The sequence below is a fragment of the Crocuta crocuta genome, unplaced genomic scaffold, assembly GCF_008692635.1.
Source record: "Crocuta crocuta isolate KB4526 unplaced genomic scaffold, BGI_CrCroc_1.0 scaffold433, whole genome shotgun sequence".
Classification (NCBI taxonomy): Eukaryota; Metazoa; Chordata; class Mammalia; order Carnivora; family Hyaenidae; genus Crocuta; species Crocuta crocuta.
The window spans coordinates 2,697,476-2,715,879 of record NW_027530001.1 but is presented as its reverse complement, the minus strand read 5'-3'; the positions used below and the strand labels follow the sequence as shown (position 1 = coordinate 2,715,879).

The following is an 18,404-nucleotide window of genomic DNA, read 5'->3' as shown; positions in this document are numbered from 1 at the left end:
TCTCCAAATCTAAAGTTTGGCTCACATGGCTTAATTTCCAGGTCTTGAAAATAATAGAAATGGAACCCTGATGACAGCTTTACTGATATGTACACTTTCTAGTCAACCTGCCCCCAAAAGCTAGACCAGTCTTCTCCAGCTCTGTGCTGTCTCCATTTAACTGCCCAATTATTTGCCAAGCAGAAACCCTTAGCAAAGTAGCTTTCTAAATGGAGGCTGTCCATTTTACCCAAACGCACACCTACTCTACCCGCAAGGAGCAAGGAGTGGGCAATAAAGAGTGGATCCAGGAGAGGCAGGGTCAAATTATTCTAATTAATAATCAGGCCAAACACACCTGCTACCCATAAAACACATTCCCTTCCAGCAATGATCTGATCTGATGGCCGCCTACTAAGGAAAAAGGCCCAGGGCAAAGAAGCAACACCGATGTAGGAATGAACACGAAAATGGCACATGAACTCTGTTTTTTCTGGAGGCCCACTATGGTTCAGCTTCAGTTTATTCTAAACGTAGAGCTGGCTGGAAAATTACTAAGAGGCACCTAGTCCTGGCCAACCCCAATTTAAATGGGGAAATAAATGTAGTCTGAAGGTAGCTAAACCCAGAATTACCTAGATACAATACTGTGTTGCTTCAGCCACTGGCTCCTCGGTAGGCTGTTTATTTTTTGCACAGGCATCTGGAACTTAAAGATTCATGTTACTAATTTCATGCAGCTTGTCCACTACTGTCTTGTATATATCATTTCTATATAACCTTACTTTTAAAATCAATCATTTGAACAAAAAAAAAGAAAAGTCTGCCAATATGAAAACGGTTATATACAAACATATGTCTTAACACATGGGATCTTAGCTTCCTCTGTGTGTGTATATATATTATTTTTACTGCCCTGTGTGATACAGCAATGGCTGTCACATCACATTTAACATGACAAATACACATTTTCCAAAGAAAATAGACATTAGAGGTTGGAAAACTATCATATTTAATCTTATCCAGAGAGAAAGTTAATACAGAATGGTATGAAATGCCTCATCCAGGTAATACCAGGAGAAGTCTGCTTTGAAAAAATTCTATTTCAGTAAGTATTTAAGGAAGTCTTAATTCTTAGAGACTGTAAAGCAAGATCATAAACACAAGTATTTGCATCTCTGCCCTTGGAACGCTGAAAGCTTGCATCTGTGTTTAATGTCCCTAACTAGTCTGTAAACAGTAAAAACAGTAAAAACCAAGGCGCCTGGTTGTTCCTTCTGCCCTTCCTATGCTTTTGGTGAGCGTTCAATGTGGCACTGATTGGGGGCTCAAGTTCTGCTCACCGAAAAGCAGAGGCAAAAAAAAACAATACGTGGATCCCGACGTGTAAGGCATATAATTGAAACCCTCCCACAAAACCAGATGAACCAGAGCCCACAGCAGTTCATTTCACAAGTCATAAGTAGAAAACGAAGAGGCTTAAAATCACTTCGTAAGTATGATACAAAAATGAGTGTGCCTGAAAAATCCAACATTTTTGCTCTATTTAAAACACGAGCTGCGTGACCACAGGAGGCAATTTCCAGGGTAAAAAAGGTTAACAATTCCCAGATTCCAAACTCAGAGGGCCATAGCACCCGGACAAGTGCAGAAACCAAGCGCAGTGGACATGAAACCAAGCGCGGAGGACAGTCCCTATCCGACGCGACAGCTGCCATTTTTGTCCAATCCGTTGCTGCTAAGTGGGAAGACCAGCCCAGCGTCATCAGATCTTCTGGGATTTCCAGATACGCAGAAAGATCCAGAATTTTATGTACGTCTTCCCATTTTTAAGTACCGGCACCTAATTTTTTTTTTTTAATAATTATATCAATCGCAAAGAAGGAAAGTGGGGGAGGAGAAGGTCTGTATGACAAACGCAACAAGGAACCTGTTGTCAAGCCCTGGTTTGGGTGAATTAAATTTGCTCATTTCATTCATCCTCAACCCATTCTGAGGGATTTACCGAGTGCTCCCTCAGATGCCAGGCACAGTGTGAGAGAGAGACACAGTCCCTGCTCTCCTGGAGTTTACAGTGCAGCCAGACAGTCAAACATTGGAGTAAGTTGAAAACAATCATAATGTTAAAACCACCATGGAGTTTAAAACTGCCGTTGTTTTGCAATGCAACTTTGCCTCTCCAGTGAGTTTTCTCTTAATCCTCCCCTTTTTGAAGACGGCTCAATTTCGACCATTTGAAGGATACGGCCTACGTTTTGTCTCTTATTATTATTGCCTTTGGCTAATTAAATTCTGAAGTGTCTCTCAACCCAGACAGCTCAGAGCTGTCATAATTACATGTCGTATGCTATAATTACCGTGGGTGCCACATATAACAACACCCTCTGATAATATGGCATCAACATTTTCCTTTATGAGACAGAGATTATGCACAGGCTATGACTTTTCAGAAGTCTTTGTAGTGAGCGGAATTGGCAAACCCGAGGCAGAGAGGTTTGTCAAATCAGACCACAGACCTGGATCAACTCACACCTTTTCTTACAGTTGAGAGCAGGCCCTCAGAAGCAGGGGTGGTTGCCTGTGCCGCTGGGAGGTGGCACTGGCCGAGGGGGTGCCCCCGCTCTGCATCTCTATTGGGTAATTCCGAAGGACAGACATCAGGGGGTGCACAGCCACAGTGGATGCATCAGAGGATAAAAAGATTCACTAATGAGAACACAGAATAGCAAAGGTTCCAGAAAAGAGATGGTAGAAGGTGCAGATACGGTTTGTCTGGAGCGCCACTAACATTAGCTCTCAGCTGAATCTACTATCCCTACAGAGTAGCCTCACTTCATAAACCAGAAACCGATGATCTGATACACAAAGCTGAGTAACAGTCCCAGACTTCACTTCCAGTGAGCCGTCTGTTCAGGCTCAGCCTTCCCACAGACACTTTTCCTAGCAGGGTCTGTCTTCCTGCCCGCCTAGTCCCCTGCCGACCCCCCGCCCCCCCCCCAGGGCCCCGCCCCTGCGCTCCCAGGGCACGGATGTATTCTGCAATCCAAGCACTTCTCCTGTGGCTCTACACATGTGTAAACACAGCCTTTTTATTTTGGTAAACCACGTTTTGCTCCCCAAACTCTATCGTTCCTTCCTTCAGGGCCAGAACAGTGTCTCATTCCTCTTGGCATCGGCCAGCATCTACCAGCACCTAGGGCCCGGCTGGGACAGAAGACACTGGACAAATACTTATTAAAATGAACAAATCTATTACTGAGTCACTCCTTAAACTCAATCGTAAATCCTACCCTCTCTCTTCCTCCTTTCTACCCCAAATCTACAAGAAAAGATGACCGCGGTATCTTGACACCGGAGGCCTTTTTAGGTGTGAATGGTAGAGAGAACGTGGATGGCAGTCGGCGATAACCATTTTCTTTCAACATCTGTGCACAACTTGTACACTTCTACACCTCGATGCCGAAGAGTCTGCCCAGGGTGCAAGCTGCCCCACACTGAGTTTCCCAAACCCAACATCTGACCAACCTACCTCTCTATCTTTGACCCGAGCCCCAGCCTCTAAATAGGATGCTGTCATATAAAGAGCGGTTATATAATGTTGCTCGACAATAATAGCTGCAGCCTCTATTTTAACTGCCAGTCCCATTCTCATTTGAATATCTTTCTTTTTCCCCAGGCAAACTTCCCAAGAACGGTTTATACGTTTGTCTACACTGTACTGATTGTAAAATGCTTTCTGTGTCTTCCTGACACGGTGGCTATCAGGATATTTAAAGAGTAAACCTGTGTGGTGAGAGGATTTGAACTACCGAATGCAAGAAGGGAGCCATCAAGGAAAAGTTATTTAGAAGATATCAACCAGAACAGAAAAGGTCACTGGATTAGGAGGAAAAGCACATTTGATGTAAAAGGCACGCTGATGACGAGCACCATCTGAACGAGGAAAGTTTTAACATGTTTAACGTGCTGTCTGGAAATGTGTACTCAAAAGAATGCTCCAGGAAATCTCTGGCTGTGTATTCNGGGGGGGGAGGGGCTCACTCTTGATAAAATGACATGCTGAATGCTGATCAAAATGAACAGGCAAAGTCAAGTGAACTACAGATACAGCTGAGGTACTTTAACCTTCCATCTTCCAGGGCAAGCCCGTTCACAGGTTATCCTGAACTGGTAGGAGAAACAAGTTTTCGGTTTACATTTAAGAAGATCTACTTCCTGAAGAAGAGGCAATAAGAACACGCATTCGCAACTAATACTCTGCAAGCTTTTATTAAGAGGGGAAAAATAGACATAGAAATATAATATGCCTACCAAACATTTGCTAGTTGCCCTCAACGATCAAGTAGGACAAAGGGGCATCTAACCCACCCCCAGAGGCCCCCTAATGAACATCTATATGAGAACAGTCACCAACAATAGGAGAATATAAAGCAGCATTCCACCCTGCTGTAGGTTTTAAGTGTCACAGATTAAATTAGCAAATCAGTAAACTCTATGTTAACACTTCTGTTCTTAAGCTACTGGTTTCCTTATTTAAACCCTGGTGACTGCTATAATTCTTCAGAGACTATTAAAATACTAAACCGATAGAAAAAGTTGGAAATTGGGCTGATGCTTACCCTTTCGTGCTTAAAACTAGCTATTACATTTTTAAACCTCTAAAATATGCTAATAGTCTCTAACAAAGGTAGTTAAATTTATTTACCATAGGTTCTGAAAATCAATGCACCAATATTCTGATTACTGATGGGCATTCACTATAACTGATATAGCCATACACAAAAACTCAAGTCAGGAAACCCGATTTTTATAATAGGAATCGTATGCTGGTAGGCATATCAAAAGAAGCAAACTTTATTTAGCTATGCTGATCTGTTCGGAGGTAGAAGAAATTATAGTGAGAGAAGCAGAGGTACTTTATTTAGGAAACAATCGTTCAAAATAAAGCTGCTCCCATTTCACCCCTAGATAGATATCCAAGAAAAATGAAAATATACATGCAAAGATTTGCACACAAGTGTTCACAGTAGTATTATTCATAATAGCCAAATAGCAGCAACGACCCAAATGCCCGTCAACGGACAGATAATAAACAAAATGTAATATATCCATGTAATGGAGTATCACTTGCCAGTAAAAAAGGCATAAGAGACTGATACATGCTGTTACACGATGAACCTTGAAAAGGTTATGCAAGATGAAAGCAGCAGCACACAAAGGATTGCACATAGCAGGAGTTCATTTATATGAAATGTCCAGAATGGGCAAATTATCTACAACAGAAAGAGAGGGCAGATTAGTGGTCGTCTGGGAATATGGGGAAGAAAGGCCTGGGAAGTGACTGCAACTGGGTTTCTTTTTATCATGATTAGAAGGATCTAAAATTGTGGTCATGGTTGCACAATTCTGTGACTATAGCAAATTCCAGTGAATTGTGTACTTTAAATAAACGAATCACATGGCATGTGGATTGTATCTCAATAAAGCTGTTAAATAAGCAAAGCTGTTAAGTCGCTTCTGTCCACCTCTGTGTTTACCATTGTTCGTGTTCATTTTTTAGTTGGTAATATATTTCTTTTACATCTTCAGTCATAATGAGGATGGCTTTTCATTTTAGGAAAAGAATCATCCTTTTCCAGCTGCCTCTGTAAAATGACAAACCAAAGTTTCAAACTTAACATGACTTTGGATAATGAAAATTAACAGTGTCTCTTATTTACAGAGCCAGAGTAGAGCGGCGTATCTTGCCAAGAACTCATACTAACTAAATCCAGAAACCGGCGGTACAAAAATCAGGAGGAGGAGGCCTGTGGGGACGGAGGAGCTTTCTCATAACTGCGGTGGTTCTTTTGCATATACGGAAATGTTTAGAATGTCCTCTGCACAGCTGCAAAGTATTAAGAATGCTGTAAACACACACAAGGTGAGCCTCGCCATCCACACTCCCGGCACAAATGTAGAGGCACAGCCCCGTGGCCAGCGGGCAGCTCTTTATAAAGGTAGAATTTGAGAGGTGGCTCAAGGGCTGCCTCCCTCAAAATGTCACCCCCAAGGGCCTACCAGACAGTGCCTGTGATGTCCATCACTGAAGTCAGCCTTGTGTCTCCAAAAGGTCCATGTTAAGACGAAAAGGTGTTGCCTCAGAGGGACAGCGCGGTGACAGCCTCCAAAAACATTAGCAGGACCTTCAGTGCGGAGCGTGCTCTTGCAAACGAGCCTGGAGCCTGCTTCAGATTCTCTGTCTCCCTCTCTCTGCCCCTCCCCCCCCGACCGTCACAGTCTCTGTCTCTCTCAAAAACATACGCTAAAAAAAACCAAATAAAATAAAAATGTGATTTCATTAACCAAAATTATTAAGCAGCTTCTACTTTGAGCCGAGGTAGACACAGAGGCCAGTGAAATACCACAAGGCCTGAGGACGTCATGGTATTTTCAGGCTTTGGTCATCTCTAGGTACAAAAACATTTACTTCTGAAGAAAGAATTAGAAAACTCTGTGTGCTAGAGTTCATACACTACAAAAGGGTGTTCTGTGCAGACTGAATTACAGCAAGGAGGAAGGAATCATCAAAACACATAAATGGCGCCGGGCAGTAACAGCATGAATACTGGCCTCGGGTCTCCCAGGTAGGCCTGCAAACGGGAATCTGGTAACCCCGCTGCCGCGTCCCAAGATGCTTTCCAAGCTGAGTCACATTTGAACACCGAGCGGCTTTTTTATCCTTTTGATTAGTGAAAAGGGAGACAAGACATTGCACCTTGAAGCGTTCGCGGCGCTCTGGAGATCTGCCCGTGAGCAGAGCAGGAGAAGAACGATGAAGAGAGTAAGGGCTACACCCAGAAGGCTGCCGGGCCATATCCCTGCACCTGGATTTTATTCCGGGTGTCACAGGGCAGCTCTGAGCAGGGCACGGACATGACGCACGTGTTTTTAGAAACTCTCGCAAACGAGGGCGGTGTGGCAAATGCCTTCTGTGGCAAAAATAAAAGCAGAGAGACCAGTGAGAGGAACGTGTCCTACACCCTGGTGAGAGACGTTGGCTTGGAGTCCAGTGGTGGCAGCGGAAATGAAGTAGACGTGGCAAATTACGGTTTCAGCAAGTGTTCCTGAGATGAGGCCAACAGGCCTTGCTGACAGGCTTGGGAGCATGCGGTGAGAAGATCCAAGCGAGGACACCGGGGTTGAAGAGCAGTGGAGCTAAGGAGGCGGAGGCTCTGCTTAGAGACGACCTGCTACAACGGAGCAGAGACCGGAGGTGGGAACTGCGAAGGGCTGTGGAGTCAAGGGAGAGGGTCTCATTTCGTTGGGTGGGCGAATGAGGTAGCTGCCTGTGCAGCTGAGGTAAAAGACACTACACAGTGTGTTTGGTGGCAATGATCCAGCACAGAGAGAGAGAGAGACTGAAGAGTTAGGAAGGGAGATGCCTGTATCAGAGGTAAGAAGTGGTGAAATTCATGCAACCAACAAACAGTTACTGAGCACCATGAGATATTCCTTATTCTTGAGAGGTTCATGGTCTAAAGCAGAAGAAAGTAATATAAATATATTAGGCAGCAAAGTACGATCCATAGAGGCAGAGACATAATATGAATGTGCTATGATGGAGAAAGGGTGTTAGGATCCTAGACAGACTGCGGGGAGGGAAGTGGGCATGTACTGACATCATCTGAATGGCTGAGTAACTCATCTGAATTAGTGATAAGAGTTTGGGTAAATATTTTTCAAGTAATTGTTCCCAATTCTACCTTTCCTAAGACAAAAAAAGTTTATGCTTCTAAAGAATGCACAAAGGCAAAATGCTATTTATCTAGTAGAAGACTGAGCAGACCCAGCTTTTGCGGTCAATAAAAAAAAAATCTGTTATCAGAACAACTCATCTAATAATTTTCTTACAGTTTTACTTACCACTTAAATCTCTCTCTTCTCAAGTCTACATGAATGAGTTCAGAAATATCTTTTCTACTCGGTAGCATTCAATAATACTGACCAGGAAGTTTTACAGAAAGTAAGTACCATCATCTTCTGAGCAGCGGGCTCTGCGTTTGGAAGGGCGGCTCCAGAGCCAGGGAGGGTTCACACGGGCCTGTGCATCTTGCTGAGGTCATTCGCCCCCGTGTGAAATCAAAACCTAACCCTCCCTCTGAGTGTCCTGCTGCGGGCGACCATGCAAACCAGTCAAGCATAATATGGGGCATGAAATAAACAGACATTTTATTCCAAAGACGTGTACATATTTTCAAAATGATTCATTCCAAAATCATACATTTTTTGATGCTTCAACAGGAACACTAACTGAATGAGGTCAGATTTGCTGTTATCAGAAAACATAATGGGTTATTTTTAAAAAAGCATACAGTAATTCTACACCACCACCACGTACCTCTGGAACTATTAATGTTCAAAATCACAGAACTCCGAATCTCAAGCGAAAACAATGACTGGGCTAACGTTTTGCACTCACACAACGGCAATTAAATTCCCCTTACTGCACCAACCTGCTGGGCTGCATCTCCATTCACCAAGTGAGGCATCATGGCTACCTCTCCGTTCAGCAATGGTGGCAGTTCCAGAGGGATTTGGTCGGTCATCATCATTGTGACGTACATTCATGGAGAATTTCCCTCAACTGGCTTCCTGCAAAAGAACCGCCATCTTTTAAAAAGGACTCAGGACCCCGAAAAGTCACCTATAACAAGTCAGCAATTTAAATGCACTAGCTGAAAGTCAAATCATTGTAATAACAGAGTGCTGCATTATTTTTTTTTTTTAAGTTTTTTTAATTTTTATTTTTGAGAGAGAGACAGAGAACAAGCGGGGAAGGGGCAGAGAGACACAGAATCTGGGCAGGCTCCAGGCTCTGAACTGTCAGCACAGACCCCAATATGGGGCTTAACCCATGAACCATGAGATCATGACCTGAGCCGAAGTCAGATGTTTAACCGACTGAGCCACTCAGGCGCATTATTGTGTCAGTACCCCAGGAGGGTAAAGCGAAAGCAAGAAAACAACCTGAACTAGGAGACCACCGACTTGAGTCTCCTCCTGGACCTAAACTTCATCTTTTAGTTACAAATTTTTAAAATATATGAATAATAGTAACTAACCTACCCCAGGGATCTTTTTGGATCTAAAATGAGACAAAACTGTGAGAAGGTCAAGTGTCAAACAAAAACTGGTGGTATCATTATCTTTAATTACAGAAAATAAGGCCAAAGAGGATGACCTATAAAAACAGGTGTTCCCTTGCATTAGGATCAAAATACTGTTTATAAGCAGTTAATCCAAGCAGGTTAACAAAGGTTGTACTGCAATTGTTACAATTTCTGACCTTGCCATTAATTTGGTAATTAATCATGTTCTAATTATCTCTCTCTTTCGTCATTTCCTTGAATTGAATTTAACCTGCTGTGTATTTATATCTTTATTGCTGTGCAGATCTTGAACTTCCCCATATCCCAGACAGAACCCAAGACACCTTGCACAGCGCAGGGCTGACAGGCAGACTACCCTGCTTTATGAGATAAATGATTTTCACACAAGTATTCAAAACAGCACGAAGTGCACACTATTTCCAAAATGGTACCTGGTACCAATAACTATCTTTCCAATACAATAGTCTGAAAACAATAACAAATTGCTATACAGAATTATAATTTGTTCTTTAAGAAGTGTTTAAATGTCCTTCACTTATGCCTAAAAATTTACGGCACAGAAAGTTTAATAGTATGTGCAAAGAGACAACAAATACATACAAATTAAGTCCACTCAGAAATAAAGCCACATAAACTTCTTATCATTCATAAAAAAAAGTCCCCCCAAATATCAAATTCAAGGATATTTGATCAACGAACACTTTAATACTCAATAACCAAATCAGGCAAAACAGTGGGACAGATCCTTTAATGACCGTCTCCAATTTGTCCCAGATGGGTGTGACAGGAAAAAAAAATTCTTATTCATAAACCCTTCCATTCTGAATATTAAATATACTTCCCTCTCCCACAATCCCACCCAAAAGGAAATCCTTCCCTGGAAATATCAAATGATGCATAAAACCCACCCGAGAGATTGTAAACATTTTTACTTTAAATAGGTAAAATTTTACACTATTCATTATAACCCCATTTGGAGAAGCTAATTATTTTAAGCACCAAACAACGAAGTCTTGTCCCAACTAGGGAAGCACATTCTATAATAACAGGTCTTATAATTCAGTGTTAATAGTACCATCATGCTGTTTTATGAGGTAATTACTCAGTTCCTAAGCAAATAAAGGTACAAACCCTAAAGCCCAGTAGTTTATCCTGATGAAGGAAACAGATTCTTGCACAATAAAATTAACCAAGGTAACTCCATTGACACCATCAGGACATCACTGTTTGAGGAGGTCAAATGATGGAGCACTGATGTCCATCTCAATTGTACTCCCGATGCTTAATCCTACTCGTGCATGAGGAAAGGACAGCTACTTTCTCCAGACTGCTGATATGACACAGGCTTGTTTCTTAAGTGGAATGTTTTACTTCACGTTTCTTCCGAACTGCAGGTCGGATAAACAGGGCAGTAATTTACATCACGGGTCTGAGTATAAAGCCTCTGGGGTGAAGAAGCACTCTGCTCCATCTTTTCTTCACTCTTCCCCACCCCGCCCCCCACTGGGAAGAGCTCCAAAGTACTCGCTGGATCAGATGATGGCCCTGTCTTCTCTCCCTTCTCTGCTGAAGTAGTGAGGGGTCAAAGCCCTTTGCCACATGAGCAGTCCCAGTCATCTCACAGCCGAGCATAAGGATGGGGCCCGCACCTCTTTTCTTACCCAATGAGGAGAAAACCAACTTCAGAGCCTGCCCATAGNTCTGAGGTCCTTAGTTAGGACCTGCTTTGGGCCAAAGCTACTTACACTCCACTGGTCCATAACTCAGCTGCCTAATTTTTCAGTATTGGGGCTGAGACTCAGATCCAATTAACCAGTGCTATTTTATTCCTATTTCTCCCCGTCTCTTGGGGATAAGTGCAGGTACTGGGTAGCAGGAGACAGTTGTAATCCGAAACAAAACTCAAGTGTTCCTGGTCCCCTGGCCCTAATACCAAAGAATATCTCAAAACCAACACTGTATCGTACACTGACAGCTCCAATTGAAGAAAACTCCTGGTGGGTGCCATGTTAGACACTGGGACTCGCTATTAACAGGACACAGCAATCCGTTCCTGCCAGGTGACCCTCTTAAGCACAGAGGTCAGGTCCAAATTATGGAGTTAAACTGGAGGCTCTGCAACTCTGGGATAAGGGGGGAGACCAGAGGCCCACAAAGGTCCTACAGACAGACACAGGATGGGAGAGTATGGGGCCCACCTGAGTTGCAAAAACACCCAAAGAAACCCAAGTCGACTAGCAAAAAAAGATCACTGTATTTGCTTTTGAAACACTGTACAGGCAACTCTAGTAATGCAACTATTCTATAAAGAAAAAAGGATGCTTGAATCCTTTTTTTTCTTCCCCCTCTACTACAGTGGATTGTCTACCTCACAGATGTACAGTGGATATTGCAGACCGCAGAGGGGAGCCAGGGATGGGAAGGCAGGAGGAACTGTACATAAAAGAAAGTCGACTATGTGACAATCACTCAGACAGCAATCAGTGAGAATGTATAAACATTACACACTCCTCATGTCTAAACTCAACCACACTGTTAATCATGGAGGAAAATGGAAGAATGAATATAGTGAATAGAAAACCACTGTGAACCCTGGCACACAGTCTCCTTTCTCCATAACCAAAGCTGCTGATTGACCCTCTTTTTTCCTAGGCCACCGGCTTGCTAAAATCCAAGGCCTGTTTTCTAATCCCGGAGAGTTTTATCAGAGGTAAACCAGACTTTCTCCAGGGTGGAACATTAGGTAAGAGAGTCATCTAGGTGGGGTGGTACACGCAGCTGGCAATATTTAAATTCCCATTTCTAGATTCCATACATACACACAGGAGAGTGTCATTTGCCTGAAACGCAAGAGATATATTGAAAAAACTCAAAAAGTTACCTCTAAGCAAGATAATGTCCAGCTATTTAGCAAAGAAACTGCCTCCAAGTTGTCCCTTAAAATTATCACAGAACAATTTAAGTGCCACAGACTGAAGGATAAGAGAAAAGGCAAGAAGGGGACTTGAAAAAAAAAAAAAAATGAAAAACACAGATGCAAAACATAAAACTTAGGATACATGCTAGTATCTTTTTGGTTATTTCCCAGTGATGAGGAGGGGAAATGTAGCAAGTTTTCCCAATACAAAATGCAAAGTCAAATATTCAGGTATTAAATTGGGAAAGCCACACTGCCATTAAACATTGGCAGTTAAAGAAGGTTAAATCCTGGGGCGCCTGGGTGGCTCAGACGGTTAAGCAGTTAAGCATCAGACTTCGGCTCAGCTCATGATCTCATGGCTTGTGAGTTTGAGCCCCGCATCGGGGTTGTCTGCTGTCAGCACAGACCCGCTTCGGATCCAATCCCTTTCTCTCTGTCCCTCCCCTCTCTCACTCTCTCTCTCTAAAACATATCAACTTGAAAAAATGAAGGTTAAGTCCAGCCAGAAGACTTAGGAAGGCTTACCAGGCATCAATCACTCAATCGATCAGCTCCTGAAAAGCTGAGTCCCTGTGTTTTGGCTGTTCACCCTAACAAACTGCACTGGTCCCCCACCTGGACAGCTGTGCCTCAACCCCGCTGCTTTGAGGAGACCTATGTGACACACCCAAGAGACCCAACATGACTTTTTTTTTTTTTTTTTCTAGGAGACAGAGAGAGAGAGAGAGAGAAAGACAGAGAGACAGCATGAGCAGGGGAGGGTCAGAGAGAGAGGGAAATACAGACTCTGAAACAGGCTCCAGGTTCTGAGCTGTCAGTCAGCACAGAGCCTGATGCGGGGCTCAAACCCACAAACCGCGAGATCATGACCTAAGGGAAAGTCAGACACTTAACCGACTGGGCCACCCAGGAGCCCCCCAACACGACTTTTTAATGGAATGAAAAGATGAAGCAAGAAATGTAGAATGCTTACTATCCCAACAGTTAACTGTAAGGACCAAAACTTACTCTATTTGTAATGACTGTGGATGGAGTTACACATCCTCATTATGGAGGAGGCTGGCCATCACTTTATTTTTCCTCAGGGATGTGGGATCATTACTGACTACAATACCGTGTTCAGTCACAAGGTGATGTGTTAAGGAGTTACGGAAGTACTTTGACCTTACATCTCAAATTCACACCTGCCTTTTGGGTTTTTTCCTCTTTCTCATTAGGCAATACCGCAAACCACACACCCCCATATTTCAGGAACAGATCCTGTCCTACCTCTTCCTTGGGCTCCTTAGGAAGCCAGACTGCTAGTCATGTACACACGTAGAAAGGAACGGTCTCTGTGGGGACACTGAAGGACCCCTTTGTGCCTTGAACCATCTTCCTGGACCATTTGCAGATTATCAGCTCTAGGGGAAGCTAAATGGCCAGATGTGTGATCTCTGGAAAACTGAGCTGTAACTGTTCTTTGTTTTAGTCAGAAAGTCTCACGAGAAACCACCCTGACAAAACACTCGTTTCCCTGGTCTGGGTTCCTTCTCCCATAGACAAATGTGTGTGTGGGCTGGCCAAACGGACCACGCAACTCAAGTGTTTCAGACAGGGCTGCACCACTGGATTCATTGTCCCCCTCACACACGACGGAGTTCTTGCAAGGACCTTGTTCTTTGCAAAGGAAGAATAAACGCGCTACAAAACTAATGAGAATTTAAAAATGGAAAATAGATGACCTCTACTACCATGCCTTTTTCTAATCCTCTGAATTTTTTTTTTTTTTACACAGAGCTCCAAGGTTTCGCTCCTCTTCTTCATTTTGTTCTTACCCATACTTCCATTTCAAAGAATTTAGTAACAACCACAGGCCTTCACAACCTCTCCCCCTAACCACACATCCTAACACTAAAACCACAAGTGCTTCATGCCCAGCTAGTTCGAGTCTTCTGACTGACAGGGGAGGGATGCCACATGAGCACTTGTGGTTAACTGCCCCCTCTCCTGCGAGCGCAAGTCGTTTGCCACCTTCATTACCTGCTAGCAAGGCCCAGCATTCGGGAAGAAGTCCTGGGCTAAGAGCAGAGGTGGAGGCTGGGAACTCTGGGAAACAAAATGAACAGATCCTCACTGTTAGTTAAGACATTTAACTCCGTCCAAATATGCCCCAATGCTTTTAACGAACACCTTATTTTAAAAGAATATTACAAAAGGTCTTCAGTTTTTACGTTACTCTAGGCAACTGGCTTATTACTTTTTCCTCTTATTTCGCTCCCCCTACTCCAAGTCTAAAAAGGTTTTCCATGGTACTTTGGCCCCAGCCTATACCCAGAAACATACTGGCCAAATTCATGAAAAACCTGATTCTCAGGAGAGAACCGCAGATCCATTTCCAAAGGCCAGAGAAAGCAATTATATACCAGGAAGCTTTTCTAACTTAAAAAAATCCAAAGCCCTAATCGCTGTTGGGAGAGTTTTTAAATCGGTGAACCTGGCCTTCAAATTAGTAACAAAATGTCCTGGTCCCTCACTCCATGGGCCGATGACCCAAATTTCCTTACATTAATTCAAGATGTGAGTTAGCAGTACAGTACACAAATTAGTTTCAGATGACAAGAGAAAGACTTAACACCACCAAAAGGAACAAAAGTATAGCCCTCAGAACCAAAGGAGCCCGCACAGCTGGAGGAGGAGGAGGGGACTCTGCCCTGAGGCACAGGCTCCCAGGCTCACTTTACCTACGCTCTGATGTGCTTTTTGACTGCCTTCTAGACTATCCCAGGGAAATGTCTAAAAAGTAGATGGCGTAAGGAAACTGGTAAGAAGAAGGCTCGTGATCAGTGTTAACTTTTCGCTTCCATCCTGCAATTTCAAGTGCACTTTCGGGAATCAAATGGGTTCCTTGAAGAATGGGAAACTGATGAAAACACATCAATTACAGGAATCTTTTATAAAGCAACTGGGCAAATAAATAACCTAATAAGTATTAAACTAGTTAATATTAAAATATTAATCTAAGTAATACTAATTAGATTTTTTGATCTAATAAATAATTTTCCAAATTCATGCCACTAAGATAACTCTGATTCCATAAAGTTTGTATTTTTTCCAATAAAACACAGATTAACCAATCACATTCACATCTAAACAGCATGTAAACATTTTGTCTGCAACATGCTTGTTCTATAGCCTGAGAAAAATACTGTCATGGGTACATTAGTAAAATCATAGCTTGATTCACACTTCAAGAAAATTTCCTTCTCTACTAAAAATACCAATTGACTTCTAACACTGTGAGCCAGGTTTCAGAAAATTGTTACAAACGTACCAGAAAAATGTTCTAACCATTTATAGAATACTAATAAGAAAAGGCAACTTTTTCTTGTTCCAAAGGCCCTCAGCAGTGGTCAAAAAGAAAAAAGGACAAGCTTTTTCAATCATAGAAGACAGGGGTTTTTACTTTTATCACATTGTGCTGTGGCAATGGGGTGCTAAGATGTTACTAAGAAATTACTGTGTTCTTTTAAAACAATGTAACTCTCAGATAGCTAATGCTATGAGTAATTACAAGTTCCTAAATGGTGAAGTCTAATAAAAATTTATTATGACAAACATTTGTGCAGCTGACTTACATTTGTCTGTGCCGTGGCCGTAGTAAAAAAAAAAAAATGTAGAAAAGTCAGGTTATGACAGAGAATCATAGAGCACAGAAAAAAGAAACAAAGAAAAATTATGTTCATGAACCTCCCTTCATATGGGTGGCCTTTATACCCATATGCCCTCAGTCACAAAGACTGACAACTTCCTAATGTGTGGTCTCCCTTTGTAAGCTTTATTAGCAAGATTTAGAAAGACAAAGAAGGAGGGAGAGAGCCTGAGAGAGGAGGGGAGGGAAGGAAAAAAGTTAGCTGTACACATCCCTACACCTACTGTGATGTCAAAGTATCATTTGCTAGTTTATCTTCCTCATAAGAAAAACCTCTCTCCTTACTGCTCCACACTCATTTTAAAAGGTAAACCCCTGGACTGGTATTTCAAGACCTGGAAACTGAAAATGCTGGTCATTTCTAGCCTTCTGAGCAAACTGGAAAGAAACAGCTNTGGGGGGGGGGGGGGGGGAATAAAACAAAACAGAAACACTATGCAATCATCTTTACCCCTGGAATTGAGAAAAATCTGCCCATCGATCAGCACACATGTGTTGTTACCACTTCCCTGTGACTATGAGAACAGAGCTTTCCTCTCCCTTCCCGGCAACAAGAAACCAGCCCCAGCCCTGGGCCTGGCTCTGCCTGTACAGATTTACACGTGGCCATTTACGAACCTGGACACAGGAAGCTGGGGGTGGTTTGAGTGCTTTTCTTGCCCTCACCTCTCCCATACGATGGGCTAGAAAGGTACTCGGGGACAGACAAACACACCCCTTTGCTTTTTGATAAATCAAATTAAATTGGGGGGAGGGGGATGGAGAGAAAAGGATATGGAGAGGGACTCTGGATTTTTATCTGAAATTTTCACAGCTCCTCAACTACCAGGAGCTCAAAGGACCAGTGTGTTACAGTCAAAAGTATCACAGTAGGACTCCAGGACTGAGTACTGCAAAATCTGAGTTCTAATCCGGGGTCTGCCCATTTACTGTGAACTTGAAATTTCTCCTTTCATAAAAGGACAAGAGTACAGATTAGCCTTTAAGGTTCCTTTCTGCCCTTAACAGACCATGTTTCAAGCACCACTGCTGAATTTAACACAAATTAAACTCAAGCTAGAAGGAGGCTTACTCAAACTCTGAAAACCTATGGTTACTCTTACTTGTGAAGGTAGAACCTGAGCCTTGTGCATTAAAGGGCGGAAGGATCTAAGTAACATGTTGGAAAAAAGAATGTATTGAGCAAATAGTGATGGTAATCACTGTGTTTTTATGCCAGTGAAATCTAATTTTACAGCTGAGTTCCACACAGCTGTGGAAGAACGACTCCTGCCACGGCTTGCCACGTGAATGAGAGGAGGGGCGATCGCTGTTCAAGCAGAAAAACCTCTTGAGACATGAGCAGTACCTGCAGGTATGCACCCAGCTGGCTGGTCGAGGCACAAATTGTCTGGAATTTGTCTTCTTGTCTGATATGGGTTCATTAGCGAAGTTAAATCGCGGTCGTCTAAAAAAGTTCTCAGCCTTAAAAACATTCTTGTGCTTTGCATCCAATTATAAACACAGGACATTCAGGTGCAGTGTTTAAATCCACACAGAAATCCTGTGAAATTGAGTTCAGATTAAAACCACCACCACTGCCCTGGATTAAAATAAGTAACGGCCTAAGCAGCAAGTAAAAAAGAATTGTCCACTGTGATCTGGGAAACAAGGAGGGACACCAAGTGTCTAATGTATAGGCCTGGCCTTCAAGAATACATACATCCTTTTTTGTGTGTACTTTTAATTTGCCTTTGCTTAAATGGCCACATGGGTGGCTCAGTTGATTAAGCCTCTGACTGCAGCCTAGGTCATGATCTCGCCATTCACAAGTTTGAGCCCTGCGTCGGGCTCTGTGCTGACAGCTCAGAGCCTTAAGCCTGTTTCAGATTCTGTGTCTCCCTCTCCCTCTGCCCCTCTCCCAACTCGTGCTCTGTCTGTCTGTCTCTCTCTCTCAAAAATAAAAAAACATTAAAAATTTTTTTTAAAAATCTCCTATCCAGAAGGCACTATTTTTGGCAGGGGAAGAAAAGTCTATATACCTATAGATTATATGTAAACACTATACTAACCTGAGGCTATTTTTATAATTCTCCGTAAATAATACAGAGGTTGCTTCCATAGCCCAATATGTCCCAAAACCTTTAAGAAAACAGAAAACCTATAGGGAAAAAAGTTACACCACGGTATATTTACAATCTCTGGACCTGAGATCCACATTCACATACACGTTAACAACTCAGTTCTGCAAATATTAACTAAAAGGAAAGGGGACCCATCTACCAAAAAAAGCTCACTGAATGTTTGTTTGCTTTGTTCACTGTTTTTAAATGTTTAAAGGAGTTTACATATGGAATTAGACATTTTTATTAGAACATCTCAACTCCAGCTACACTCAGCACAGTAACTCTGATCTCCAAAGAACGACACTCTAGCACCTACAGGGAACATTCCAAAGCTATGAGCCCTGATTTACACACACATACATCCAAGCTAACTTCCCCTACGTGACTTTATCCATGGAGGCAGGTCACTGAAAATACGTATTTTCAATGAAATTTAGACTTGACTTGTATGGTCTTTCTTTTTATCATTTTCCATAGGGCATTGAAGAAAGATCTAGAAAATTATAGTTCAAGAGTGAAAATTTCTTTCTTTTTTTTTTTTTTTTTTTTATTTTATT

At 42.5% G+C, this 18,404-nt stretch overlaps 1 protein-coding gene across 2 annotated transcripts in view; it reads right to left on the bottom strand.

Moving 5' to 3' along the window:
* Positions 1 to 18,404, bottom strand: part of FNDC3B (fibronectin type III domain containing 3B) — a 300,883-nt gene that overhangs the window by 269,181 nt on the left and 13,298 nt on the right. The window contains exons 1-2 of one of the 2 annotated variants that reach the window (XM_077763678.1): positions 14,074 to 14,094; positions 8,475 to 8,613 (exon numbers count right to left, since the gene is read on the bottom strand). In XM_077763678.1, the coding sequence (XP_077619804.1) occupies positions 8,475 to 8,585 (111 nt within the window). In that variant the 5' untranslated portion in view covers positions 8,586 to 8,613; positions 14,074 to 14,094. Of the gene's footprint in view, positions 1 to 8,474; positions 8,614 to 14,073; positions 14,095 to 18,404 lie in introns of those variants that run through there. The other variant, XM_077763679.1, reaches the window with a different exon arrangement.